General features: G+C 36.6%; 1 protein-coding gene across 1 annotated transcript in view; it reads left to right on the top strand.

Moving 5' to 3' along the window:
• prkdc (protein kinase, DNA-activated, catalytic subunit) overlaps positions 1–12545 on the top strand; it is an 83603-nt gene that overhangs the window by 49924 nt on the left and 21134 nt on the right. Inside the window, exons 45-59 of the mRNA XM_012965293.3 lie at positions 356–428; positions 993–1141; positions 1501–1641; positions 1824–1943; positions 2750–2893; positions 3071–3222; positions 3509–3640; positions 3797–3908; positions 4880–5007; positions 5468–5617; positions 7243–7416; positions 9217–9315; positions 9900–10110; positions 10229–10415; positions 12011–12223. Coding sequence (XP_012820747.2) covers positions 356–428; positions 993–1141; positions 1501–1641; positions 1824–1943; positions 2750–2893; positions 3071–3222; positions 3509–3640; positions 3797–3908; positions 4880–5007; positions 5468–5617; positions 7243–7416; positions 9217–9315; positions 9900–10110; positions 10229–10415; positions 12011–12223 — 2185 coding nt within the window. The remainder of the gene's footprint in view (positions 1–355; positions 429–992; positions 1142–1500; positions 1642–1823; positions 1944–2749; positions 2894–3070; positions 3223–3508; positions 3641–3796; positions 3909–4879; positions 5008–5467; positions 5618–7242; positions 7417–9216; positions 9316–9899; positions 10111–10228; positions 10416–12010; positions 12224–12545) is intronic.

Raw genomic sequence — 12545 nt, 5'->3', positions numbered from 1 at the left:
GGGAGTAGGAGAAACAATAGGTGTCGCTACACATTAGAACTGCTTTCAGGCTCCTTCTGAAAGCTCAGACTCAGGCACAATGCACTAAGATGGCGCCTACACACCAATATTACATTTGTAAAATACAGTGGTAGAGTGAATTTTTTGCTATGTAAAAAAATAAAAATAAAAAGTACACCATAAAAATCATGACAGAATCCCTTTAATGTATGATTGTAAGACTAGTAATTAAATAATTATTCACTGTATTGTTTTTTTTTCTTGTTTTTTTAATTCATGTAGGCACTTAGAATTTTATTGTTCTGCTTCTAAAGATAAAAATTTTGAAGGGTTTTACTTACATTTTACCCTAAAGGTTCCAATGGAGCGGAAGAAAAAATACTTTGCCATACGTAAAGAAGCAAGGGATGCCTCTAGCGCAGATTCTGGTATCATTTTGTTTTTTCCTTGTGTATAATGTTCATTTCATTACTTGTATTAAATTACCTCGTTAGTCAATTTAGCGCAAATATTTGCATATATTTGCCACAGAAAAAACTGCAATTTTCCTTGAATAGAACAACACCCCAAATGTATGTATATGTTTTTGTGCTAAAATGGCACCTTCAGGCAGGTGAAGGAGGCCTCCAAGTATGAGAATAAGCATACAAGGAGTGAGGAAGGTGTTAAATGGGTGATCATAAGATGCATTAATATCACTGACTGGTTCCTGTAGACTACAGTACTAGACTAATTGACTACCATCCTACCCTGTACTTGGTAGAACATGGACCTTACAGGAAATTTAAAACATTTTCCTATGTCTTGCTACCATGCAAGGTGTATATGACCATGTTGGAGTACTCATCTCTGGCTCTCATCTTATAACTCTGATAACATTGTCACATTTTCTCTCAATTGTGATATAAAATGCTATACATAGTCCAGTTATCATGAAATCTATTTTGACATTAAGATTTCTTTTTTGTTCACTATATACTTAAATGATGAAGATGAACCTCGGTACTTATCGTCCCAGTCCTACATGGCAGATAGCAGCTTAAGTGAAGAAATGAGTCAGTTTGATTTTTCTACTGGGGTCCAGAGTTTTTCTTACAGTTCCCAGGACAAAATGCTTTCTCAGAGTGCCAGCAGAAAAAAGGTAACTTAATAATAAAAACTACAAGCTCAGAAGCTTGGCCCACTAGATGTGATCCTCCAAGGGATTTTATGGTCCCTCAACCTTTGTATGACATCAGTTTATTATGTCCTTTCCTGTAGTATGTCAGATTATCAACCTGCTACATAAAAAATAATTTAACAGCATTATCCTAGAACATAAACTAAGCTAATTGTACAAAAGTGCTGAAATGTAATGATAAAATTATCTGTAGCTTGTGTTTGCTACAGTGAGCTCCTTGATATTCTAGATCTTATACTGCCTTTCAAAATTATTTATAGTGGGTGAATTGATCATCTTCACATTTTCACAACTGCTGTGATCTTTTCCATTCTTTATAGGAACTTATTACCGAAGGGAAGACATTTGATGATGTTATGGAGTTTGAAATGGATGAGCTTAATCAGCATGAATGTATGGCAGCGATGACTGGTTTGATTAAGCACATGAACAGCAGTGAAATCACACCAAAAGTGGAAGAGGTCTGGAAATTTGTGTTTTCTAACAGTACTAAACCATGTACCAATTTATGCAGTACATATTACCTGTGTTTTCAGTGCTCTTGATTAAATCAGGTTAGATAAATTTTGGTTTTGTGTGACCTAGGATAGACTTTTGGTTAGTGTGCCAAAAATGAGATGCACTGTGATCTCTTTGGTTTTAGGGTGCATCTCCTCAAGACCTTCCACCATGGATGAAGTTTCTGCATGGAAAGTTGGGGAACACTTCTACACCATTAAACATTCGCCTTTTCATTGCCAAGCTTATTGTTAACACTGAGGAAGTAAGTGCCATTAGGCTACTAAGTATCATTCATCATCTGTTGTTGCGGCATAGCTAGTGGTAGTTTTAGTGCAGTGCTTTTGTAGATCCTACAATGGCTAGTGCTTCACAACCTTTAGTTTACTAACTTGCAAGATTTATACTTTTGTTTGTGCAAGTGAAGTTAAATATTTTATTATCATAGCAGTGTCATTTTGTGATTGGGAACTGAACTTTTACAAAACCCTTTGTGCTTCTTTTCATTGATTGTCTGTGACAAAACAGACTCTATGCAAAAGAGACATGTCTGTCACCACTCTGTGTCAGCCAGGAAGCCTTCAATTAAACAATATTGTGAGTATTGACAGACAGCCAGGGGTGTTTTTTTGTTTTCTGCTACATCACAACAAAACAGTGAATATGCCAAGGTAAAAATGTTATTTGCAAAGTTGCCTGAATATCCATTTGAGCTTTGAGGACTTTCCACTCTGCCTGAGCAGTATCCAACTAAGGTTCATTGAGATATATGCTGGGGGTGGCATAGTTTCTGGCACATATATGTGGAAATGGCTGTTGGCTCAAAAGTGGCAGACAATGTATGCCATGTATAGCTGTCTTGAAAGGACAGTTTAGGAACAAATTTTTAAGGCAAATGCAGTTGTCACGTATTTTTTTTTTTTTACCTTGGCACCCACATACACTCGTAAATAGAAATCTAGCCTCAGAATGAGAGAGAGAGAGAGAGAATATAGAGAGAGAGAGAGAGAGAGAGAGAGAGAAAGTGGATTTTTAGGAAAAAGATAATATTTTAATAATTTATAATTTCAGGTTTTCTGCCCTTATGCCAAGTTTTGGATTGGGCCTATGTTACAGCTGATTGTCTCTGGAAATAATGGAGGTTCAGGCATTCACTACATGGTGATAGAGACATTAGTTACCATCCTTTCTTGGTCAAGTATTGCCACACCTAAGGTAAACTGGATTCAGTATTGGATTACCATATGTTTTTATACAGTGCCTTCAATACTGTTAATGGTAAAACTTAAAGTAGCTGCTATTAGACTTCCTTTATTTCACATTCATATTTGTCTGGTCATATTCTGTTACATTCAGTATACACCTTATAGTTAGTGTTCTTCCTTTTTTCAGGGACTAGCAAAAGAAGAGATCCTAGCTAACAGATTGCTTGAGTTCTTGATGAAAAATGTATTTCATGAAAAGAGAGCAGTGTATCGACACAACCTTGAAATAATAAAAACTGTCCTGGAATGCTGGAAGGAATGCCTTTCCATACCATATATGTATGTACATTCCTTCATTTCCATTGATCTTCTATAAAACTCATTTTTTAGTATTTTATTTTACTGGTTTATTTTAATAACGGGGAAAAATAACATCTTTTCCAGGAAATGTTAATTAAATTATATTTGAGGCATTTCATGGCACATGTATTTTATAATGTTGCAGTTGTAGGTTATATCTGACATTTGATATTAATGAAATTAAGTAATAGAGAATAGTGTGTAATGCTTTATTTGAAGATTTGTTTGCCTTTCTCTTAATCACTGTATGGGTGATCTTATTCAGGCTAATATATGAAGGATTTTCTGGAACAGATCCTAATACAAAAGACAACTCAGTGGGAATTCAGTTATTGGGATTGGTTCTTGCCAACAACTTTTCGCCATTTGACCAAAAATGTGGAATAGATGCTGAAAGGTGAGCCAATAAAACTGAACTTATACAGCACATTACACATAAAAAAATAGTTTTAACACACAGGTCTTTCATATTTGTGCGATATTCAGTTAATCATTTTGCAGCTCCAAAAGAGACCAGTTGCAGATCATACCTAATATATCTTTTACTATCTAGGTACTTTCAGTGTCTGGCTAACAATCTTGCTCTTACAAGATTCAAGGAGGTTTACATCGCAGCAGCAGAAGTCATTGGATTGGTCCTCCATTACATTTATCACAATGAAAAAGTAAGTGCTTCTGTGACCTATAAGCTAGGACAAACGTATAATTTAGATAGGTTATAGAAATTCACGCCTTTTAAGAACGTTGGGAATTCTTTGGTCTGATGTGTGTTTCCTATTCCACGTTTGGATGAAATTACCAGAGGTTATTTGGGAAGCTGTAGGTTGTGGGTTTTTACCAAACAGGATGAAAAGACTATCCTTCATTTATAATAGGGAAAACCTATTTTAGCAAATAGGATTAAAGGACAATGAAAGGTTAATATAAATTAAGAGTAAGTCTAAAGGCATTCTTTTTAAGTACTTACTGCATATCTAAATTCCCAGATCCCTGCTTGCTTCTCTGAGATATGGTGCTGGCAGCCTACAGCAGTGTGAAGACTACAGTGACATCACTGAAATCTCTCTGTCCTTCCTGTAGGCTGCCAGCGGCAGCTTTCCTATTCTCTGAGCATGTGTGTAACTTGATCCTGTCTGCTGTTCTGAGCTACACATGCCCACCAGCCAATCAGATCGGATCTGGCAGAGGGGAGGGGGGGAAGGGAATACAACACATGTGCAGTACGAAGCAAGGAGGGAAAGGAAGGGAGAATACCTTTTTAGAGATGGCTGCCTGTTCTAGAAAATGTGAAGTAAGTGTGACTGAGTAAATATTTGATTAGGTGAGCCAAAAGTGTGGCGTTTTTACTAAACAATAGGAGGACTATTGGGCAGTATGCTTTTTAAATTTTGACTTGCATTCTCCTTTAAGTGGTTATATGTAGTTTTTATGAAAGGGAAAATCTGTAAGAATTATTTTCTGGAACAGATATTAATATAGAAGTCAACTTTTTAGGATCTTTTTGGACTATGCCACACCTGTGTCACTGTAAGGATAGCTTGTGCTGCCGGGCTGTTAAAGAAGTAGTACTAAAAATTGCTGTGGCCCTCTTTAATTGCTTAAGAAGATTAATTCATAATCACAAATTTTCTCATAGAGAACAGACGCACCAATTTTTGACTATGTTGTTAAGGAATTGAAACGACATCAAACAAGTAACAAGGAGGACAAATTTATTATGTGTTTGAACAAAGTAGTGAAGAATTTCCCTCCCTTTGCTGATAGGTAATTTACTTTCCTTTTTACTTCTTCACACAGCTTTATCTGGCTAAAGAACTAAAAGCTTTTTTTTTTTTTAAACTTTGTATTTATTGTATTTTAGTTATTATGATATACATACATACACATACATACATACACAAATGCTTGTTCAACTGTGACAAGGAATAAAGACCAATTATTATTAATAGCATTTGTCTCATAATTGCAGATTTATCATTATATGTTTATATGACCTTGTGGCCAAATTTATAACTTAGTAAAAAGGGGGGAAAGGAGGGAGGGGGAAAAGAACAATAGATGCGGTTGAGCATACTTTTTTTTATATATATGTTCACTAAAGAATATGTACCATTCCTTGTCTAAATAACCATAGCTTCCATACTTTAAAAAAATAAATAAATAAATAAAGGCTTTTAAGCTTTTTATTCTATATATTTCTATAATATATACTTTTTTTTTCCAGATTCATGACAGTTGTTCTCTATTTGCTGCCAAAGCTGCATGGTGTCCTCAAGACCCAGTGCTTGGAATTAATAATGCACCGAGCAGAAGATATACCAGATCTCTTTATTGAGTTAAAAAATAAAGAATTTTGCCAAATTATGAATAGCAGGTAAGGGATAGCCAATGTAGGTGTCTATTTATTTTTTGTTATGGTAGAGCACTTATCATATACTTCTGTGCAGTAAGCTTAAGGGCACAGTACAGTCAGGCAAAGCAGTTATACAATGACTTTCATACAATAAATATTTGCGAAATTTTAAAAAAATGAACAAGATGAAAATCAATGTATGAGACTAATTGCTATATAATAAATACTTAATGTAATAAAGGGTGCAAAATGTTGCTACTGGTCTATTCACCTATAGCAACCAATCAACAAGAAGCATTTACTGTTTACCTGTTTAAAAGGTAACAAAGGTACTTGCTTCAAAATGCACCCCTTGCACTTCCGCATAGTTGCGCTTGGTGCCACACAGCGCAACTACTGCCTTTTGTTCCAAATCAATCGCTACTACGCCTAATGACATAGTGGAACCCTGGCGCTACTGTCATCCTCCTGACCAGGCAGCACATCACTCCCTTGCTACCACAACAATGTTTGAATTTTAGGGAAAAAACACTGCATTGTGGAAAAAAAACACAGAAATTGCACTTATAAATTGCATTTTGCTCACTGCACTTGTGAAAATACATGTGCTCTATTTGTCTTTTAATACATATAGGTTTTAGTGTAAAGCATACATGTCAAACACAAGGCCCGCGGGCCAAATCCGGCCCGCCAGGCCTTGCAATGTGGCCCGCACCGCGCTGTCATCACTGCATGCACACGCAAAAACATACCTTCTTCGTCAGCGCCAGCGGCTCCTTCTCTCTTATGCCGCGGCAACAGGCCCTTTTATAAGGTTGCACCCGTGTGTATGACGTCACACGTCAGCGACGAGGCGCAACCTTATAGTAGTGCCTGTTGCCGCGGCATAAGAGAGAAGGAGCCGCCGACATCACTGGTCTGTTGGGGGTACTTTCTGTGGGGGCTCTGTGTGTGCGGGCTGGCTACTGTCTATGGGGGGTACTGTGTATGATGAGGCAATTGGGGGTACTTATTTTTGGGGGCACTGTTTATGGGGGCAATTGGGGGTACTTTGTATGGGGGCACTGTGGGTGGGGGCTACTGTCTATGGGGGGTACTGTGTATGAGGCAATTGGGGGGCACTGTGTGTGGGGGCTACTGTCTATGGGGGCTACTGTCTATGGGGGGTACTGTGTATGAGGCAATTGGGGGCACTTTGTGTGGGGGCTACTGTCTATGGAGGGTACTGTTTATGGGGGCAATTGGGGGTACTTTCTATGGGGGCAATTGGGGGCACTGTGTGTGGGGGCTACTGTCTATGGAGGGGTACTGTGTATGAGGCAATTGGGGGCACTGTGTGTGGGGGCTACTGTCTATGGGGGGGTACTGTGTATGATGAGGCAATTGGGGGTACTTATTTTTGGGGGCACTGTTTATGGGGGCAATTAGGGGTACTTTGTATGGGGGTTCAGTAAACCATTCGGCCCGCGATTTAGGCTGGATTTTAGATTTTGGCCCCTTCTCTGATTGAGTTCGACACCCCTGGTGTAAAGAATCACAGTCATAGAGACAATTATGAGATCTTGCACCTTTTCTTATTAAAAATGTTGGTGTGCTTTGTAATAGTAAATTGACAAATTGACTTCTGTTTTCCCCCTGCTAATTAGGGATGATGAAAGGCAAAAAGTGTGCTTAGATATTATATACAAGATCTTGTCCAAACTGAAACCTGCAGAATTACATGAGTTTATGAGCTCCATAGCAGCGTTTAACTCACATTCCTTTCCTGTTTGCCGTGAACGCATGTATGAGATTTTCATGTGGATCTATGATAATTACAGGTAATGGCTGTGTTATTGTATTGTTGCATTTGTTTTCTCTTTGTTTGACTATATCTATAGAATAATAGTACAATACTTTTAGATATTTGTGGATAAATATGCTGAAATGTTACATAAGCAAGTTCATTTTTTTTGTTTTGTCAATTCGTTCTTTTACAAGCTATGGCTCACGCTGCCTTCGTAAAGCCATTAGCATCATGGTTGACCCCTACCATCCTTCCCACCAATTGTTTACTCCTCTTCCATCTGGAAGACGGCTCCGCAGCATCAGGAGCAAGTCTGCGAGATTGTGCAATAGTTTCTTACCCCAAGCAGTCCGGCTCCTGAACACCATGCTGCCCTCCTCCACATTAGATTCTTTACTTCACACCTTTTCTGGACTACATAACACTATATAATATTGTATATAACACTTTTCTTTTATTTAATATAGTTATAAGTGTGTATGTTTACATTGATAATTATCACATTTTTGCACAAACTTGCATATTGCACATTTATTGTATTGCATAATTGAAAGAAAAACAAAAAAAAAACAAACCACAATATTTATAATGCTGCTTACCCCTCTCCAATAATTATAATATTGCACTATTTTTGTACTGTACTGCTTATTCATTTAGTCATTTTACCTTACCACTGCACTGATTTTGTGTTGCACAGTTCTGTGCTGGAATTTATTTTTTTTTTTATTTTTTTTTTAATTTAATTTTATATTATTATAGTAATTATAGTTATGTATTGCACCTTTTTGATCCAGGAGGATGATATTTCGTCCCACTGTGTACTTGTAAGTATATTGTTGGGATGACAATAAAACTCTACTTACTTACTTATATGTCATAACTGTATTTTTTTTTAAAGGGAACTTCACTTCTTTGCAAGCAGGTAATAAATGTGACAAATACTTTCAAGCAATGAAAGTGAACATTTTTATAATTTAATAAATAATGAAGAGAGAAATATCATATTTAACATTTCAAGATAAAATACCAGAGCTATGGTAGCCACACAAGCCCAGATTTGGTCAAGTTGCCTGCAGGAGGAAACTTCACACGACTTCAGAAAATCAAAGCAATGCATAAGCCTTTCCATCGGAGATTCCGTATCTTGCCAGTAGAAAGGCATTAGTCGCCAGCGATAGCAGAGATCTGTAGCGGGCAACTAAATCTTTCAGTTGGACATTAGCCTAAGAACCGAACAATAATACTTGACCCTCCCTATAGATGGCCATATCACACAGTATCCATAAATTTCACCCAATAGGCTGAATAACTATAAGTTAGGGTAGTATATTGTTTTCTTTAGCCCTGAAATGGTATTTTTGTGCCAGCACTGTAGATTTAAATGTGAATGACACAAAAGCATCTATGTCTGTTTTGTATCCCGATCTGTTGCTCTTTTTTAATAGAAGCAGAATCTGTTTGGTTTAAATACTGCCATTTTTTCAATAATTGCATTATAGCCAATAAAGAACTGTCATTCTTATAAACTAGAAAATATTTCCTTTCTAACATTTATATGGATTCAAAATGATAGTGTTTGCATATGCAGGTTAATATATTCCCTCTGTCCTTTAATTTATATAATGTATCGTAATTTCACCATAATGATCCTGGTATAATTTCACCCTTTGATAGATTAGGCTAATTCATGTCTATGGCATCTTACAGCAGCCTCTCTGGCATTTGCCAGAACCCACAGATTGCCAGTCTGGGCCTGATATAAATATAGAGAGATTATAATGAATTTAAAAGTAGGTAAAAATTTAATTTTTATAGTTGTCTCTTTATATTTCAGAGATCAGGAAAGCCAAAGTGATAGCAAATCGGTTGAGGTGTTCAGTATGGCAAAAGAAGGATTACTTCAAGGATTAGTGGATGACAATAGTGAGCTCCAGTAAGTAGAATGTATAAAGCTATAAGAGTTCTCTCTTAATTTAATGACTTGCATGACAGCATTATGCATGAAGCCAATTGCTGTTATAAATGTAATAAAAGACTAATGCAGTTACTATTTGCACCGCTGGGCAGTTCAGATATTAGAACTCCTCGATAATAACATACGGTATATATATGCTAACACTTCATTTCTTGTACACTCTCATTGTCACAGTTAAAACATAAAAGAACTTGTCAGACTGCATGGTGACCAAAACTTCTACAATTTAAAGGAAAGTTTATTGGTAAATAAACTTTTAGAATCATATAGATGGACCTATTCAAAGTAACTGCACAACGGCAAATAAAAATTATAAACAATATATATATAATAAATATAAACAATATAGGAAATAATAATTTGCAGATTGTCTTAAAATACCATGGTCTACATTATATAAGCACCATTCTTTGAACTAATGTTGAAAATACTACCCCTTTACTTATAATATCTATGTGCATCCATAACGCTGTTCATATATACAAATTATTTCCATCTTGGAATATTAAGCTTTCCTATTTTGTCCTGTACGTTTTGTAAAGGCTTATTGTGAGGAATTTTTGGAGTGACGAAACTAGATTGCCATCCAACACAACAGAGCGAATGCTTGCCATTTTGAGTTCATTATATTCAACAAAGATAGAAAAACATTACCTCAGCCTTGCAACCAATCTGCTACTTGAAATGACCAGCAAAAGTCCAGATTACCTCAGAAAAATGTTTGAACATCCACTTTCAGAGTGCAAATTTCAGGTGAAGTAGAATTTGTATCTTTTGCGCAGGATTATAGCAAAGTATATTCTTGTTGTTGTACTTATACATCCTTTCAGTTGATAACCATAATAACAATAATGTGTTTCATTTTATGTAGGATTATACTATTGATTCCAGTTGGCGCTTGCGTAGTACTGTTCTCACGCCAATGTTTGTGGAGACTCAGCTATCACAAAGTATGCAGAGGTCAAGAATGCAAGGAACAATGGAAGCCGATGAACCAGAGGGTGGCCAATTGCGAGCTACACAGCAGCATTTTCAGTTTACTCCTACACAGAATATTGGTATGTTATATAAGTTGAATGTTTAAAATATCATTTTCCAGCCATTCCTGATACAATGACTAAGCATTTATTTTAAAGTTAATAAATAGTAATACATTTTGCATACCTTACATGTAAGTTCATTTTTGAGGGCTTAATGAAAGATCCACCATCAATTAGGCAGGCAGTGAATACAATCTTTTCTATTCAGGCTGTTCTTAGGACTTCAAGCCTACAGTACATGCTTATACTTGGAAGTCTCCACAGTTTGCCCATTGCCTTGTAGAAACTTTTAAAGTTTCTTGGAGTCCAGAACAAATAAAGTTAAACAGTAGATACATTGAAAATCATTAAATGGCCAATGTAACCTCAATTCTTTTTTTCCTTTTTGTTTGAAGGAACTGTTGGCTGTGTGTAAGGATTTACATGTTGTACATAGGTTTTACTTCCTTCTATGGAATTTTTAGGACTTTAGGAGTCCTGTGGGACATCATAGGACTTATGGCCAGTGCACAAATGACTGCTTAGACAAGTCTTAAATTATAAGCATACATTTAGCTTTAATTATTTCCATATAGAAAAGTTAAGGTATACTGGCTGTTTAGCATGTCATCTGTTCCATTTTACAGGGCCAAATTAGCAGTTTTGAGAAAATATCTGCACCCATGTTCATTCAGTTTTTATTTCTTCCTTGGATGTCTGGCAAGGCAACACAATAAGACACAGCATCAGGATCAGCACTTTATTGCTTGTAAGGAATTTACACAATTTTAGTCAGCATTTTAGGGGAAATGCCTCCCTTCTCCACACTGGCAGTTTAGCTAATCTGACCATATTTGATATTGTGGAAATGAGTTGATTGACAAGCAAACCTCTGGAATACATCTGCTAATATACTAGCTATTTAATAGGCTGTATGCAGGCTATTATGGTACCGCCCTTTAGTGCCTGCCACTCATACTCACCAGTCATTGTGGACACTGAAAAGCTTAGCCTGTACTTAGTTACATTGCACAAACAGCTGCCTACCAGCCTTCCAAATGCATAAAAGGTTTGAACTATTCATATTTTTAGAGAGAATGAAGAGAGACATGTATGCTCAATGCTTGGTTTAAAAGTTTATTCAATACTTTTAGCATTTTTTTTCTGCAAGTGTAACTTTTAATGATAGTCTAGGGCGCAAAGCGGTTGTTTAACACAATGAAAGAAAATGTAACTCTAAGCAACATTATACTATTACAATGTATATTAGTTACAAATGCTCAATGATTTTAAGGTTGGTTATAAAGGTGACTGTACTTGAATTCAGTTTTTGGCTCTCTTACAATTCCCTCTTTTCTGTTGGCAAGGCATTGTGGGAACTGAAGGAGGGCTGTTTCTGCTAATTTGTTTCTTTTGTCAGGCAAACTGAGAAGAAAAAAGCAAAGGGCAGATAGAAACTGCTTACAGTTGTAATTTAATATTCACTGAAATAAATTAAAATGTTCAATTTCTGTGGTTTAGTCTTCATTTTTTACATTATTCAAAGAATAACAAGTTGGGAGTAGCCCACGTATAAATGTGAAAAGGCTTGCAACACTAAGCAGCTGTGCTGTTTTCTCTGGTGTTATTATTAGGTGGGAGGAGTTCCTTTAACTGGCTGACCGGAAGCAGTATGGACACCTTAGCTGATTACTCAGTTGAAAGCCCTGAATCTCTACCCTCTGCATTGCTATTTGTTAACAAAAGGAATGAAAAAGTCAGGAGGGGCCCTTTAAAACCACTGGGCCCCAATTTTGGCACACAGAAACTTGGACTACCAGGACATGTAACTGAGAGCAAAACTAAAAGTAAGTAATGGAGAACTCCTTTTTTTGTTTTTTAATATTAGGTTACTGCATTTTAGATAATTCTGCTACTACTTCAGCAGTTTAAGGGATTTTACAAATGGGCATTTGAGCCTGCATACCCAGCGGTGGAACACAAGAAGAAATGCAGAGCATATTTCCAAATGGCCCTCTACTACTACAGAGCACTCACTGAGTAAGGCAGAGCGGCATGGTCACTGTAATGACCAAGTCTAGTAACCTATAGCAACCAATTAGATCAAAACAGCTGAGCAGTCTGTAGAATTTGATGATTAGTTGATATGGTCACTAGACCTGTAGCCCT

Source organism: Xenopus tropicalis, chromosome 6 (assembly GCF_000004195.4).
Source record: "Xenopus tropicalis strain Nigerian chromosome 6, UCB_Xtro_10.0, whole genome shotgun sequence".
Lineage (NCBI taxonomy): Eukaryota > Metazoa > Chordata > Amphibia > Anura > Pipidae > Xenopus > Xenopus tropicalis.
This window is presented reverse-complemented; position numbering and strand designations above follow the sequence as displayed.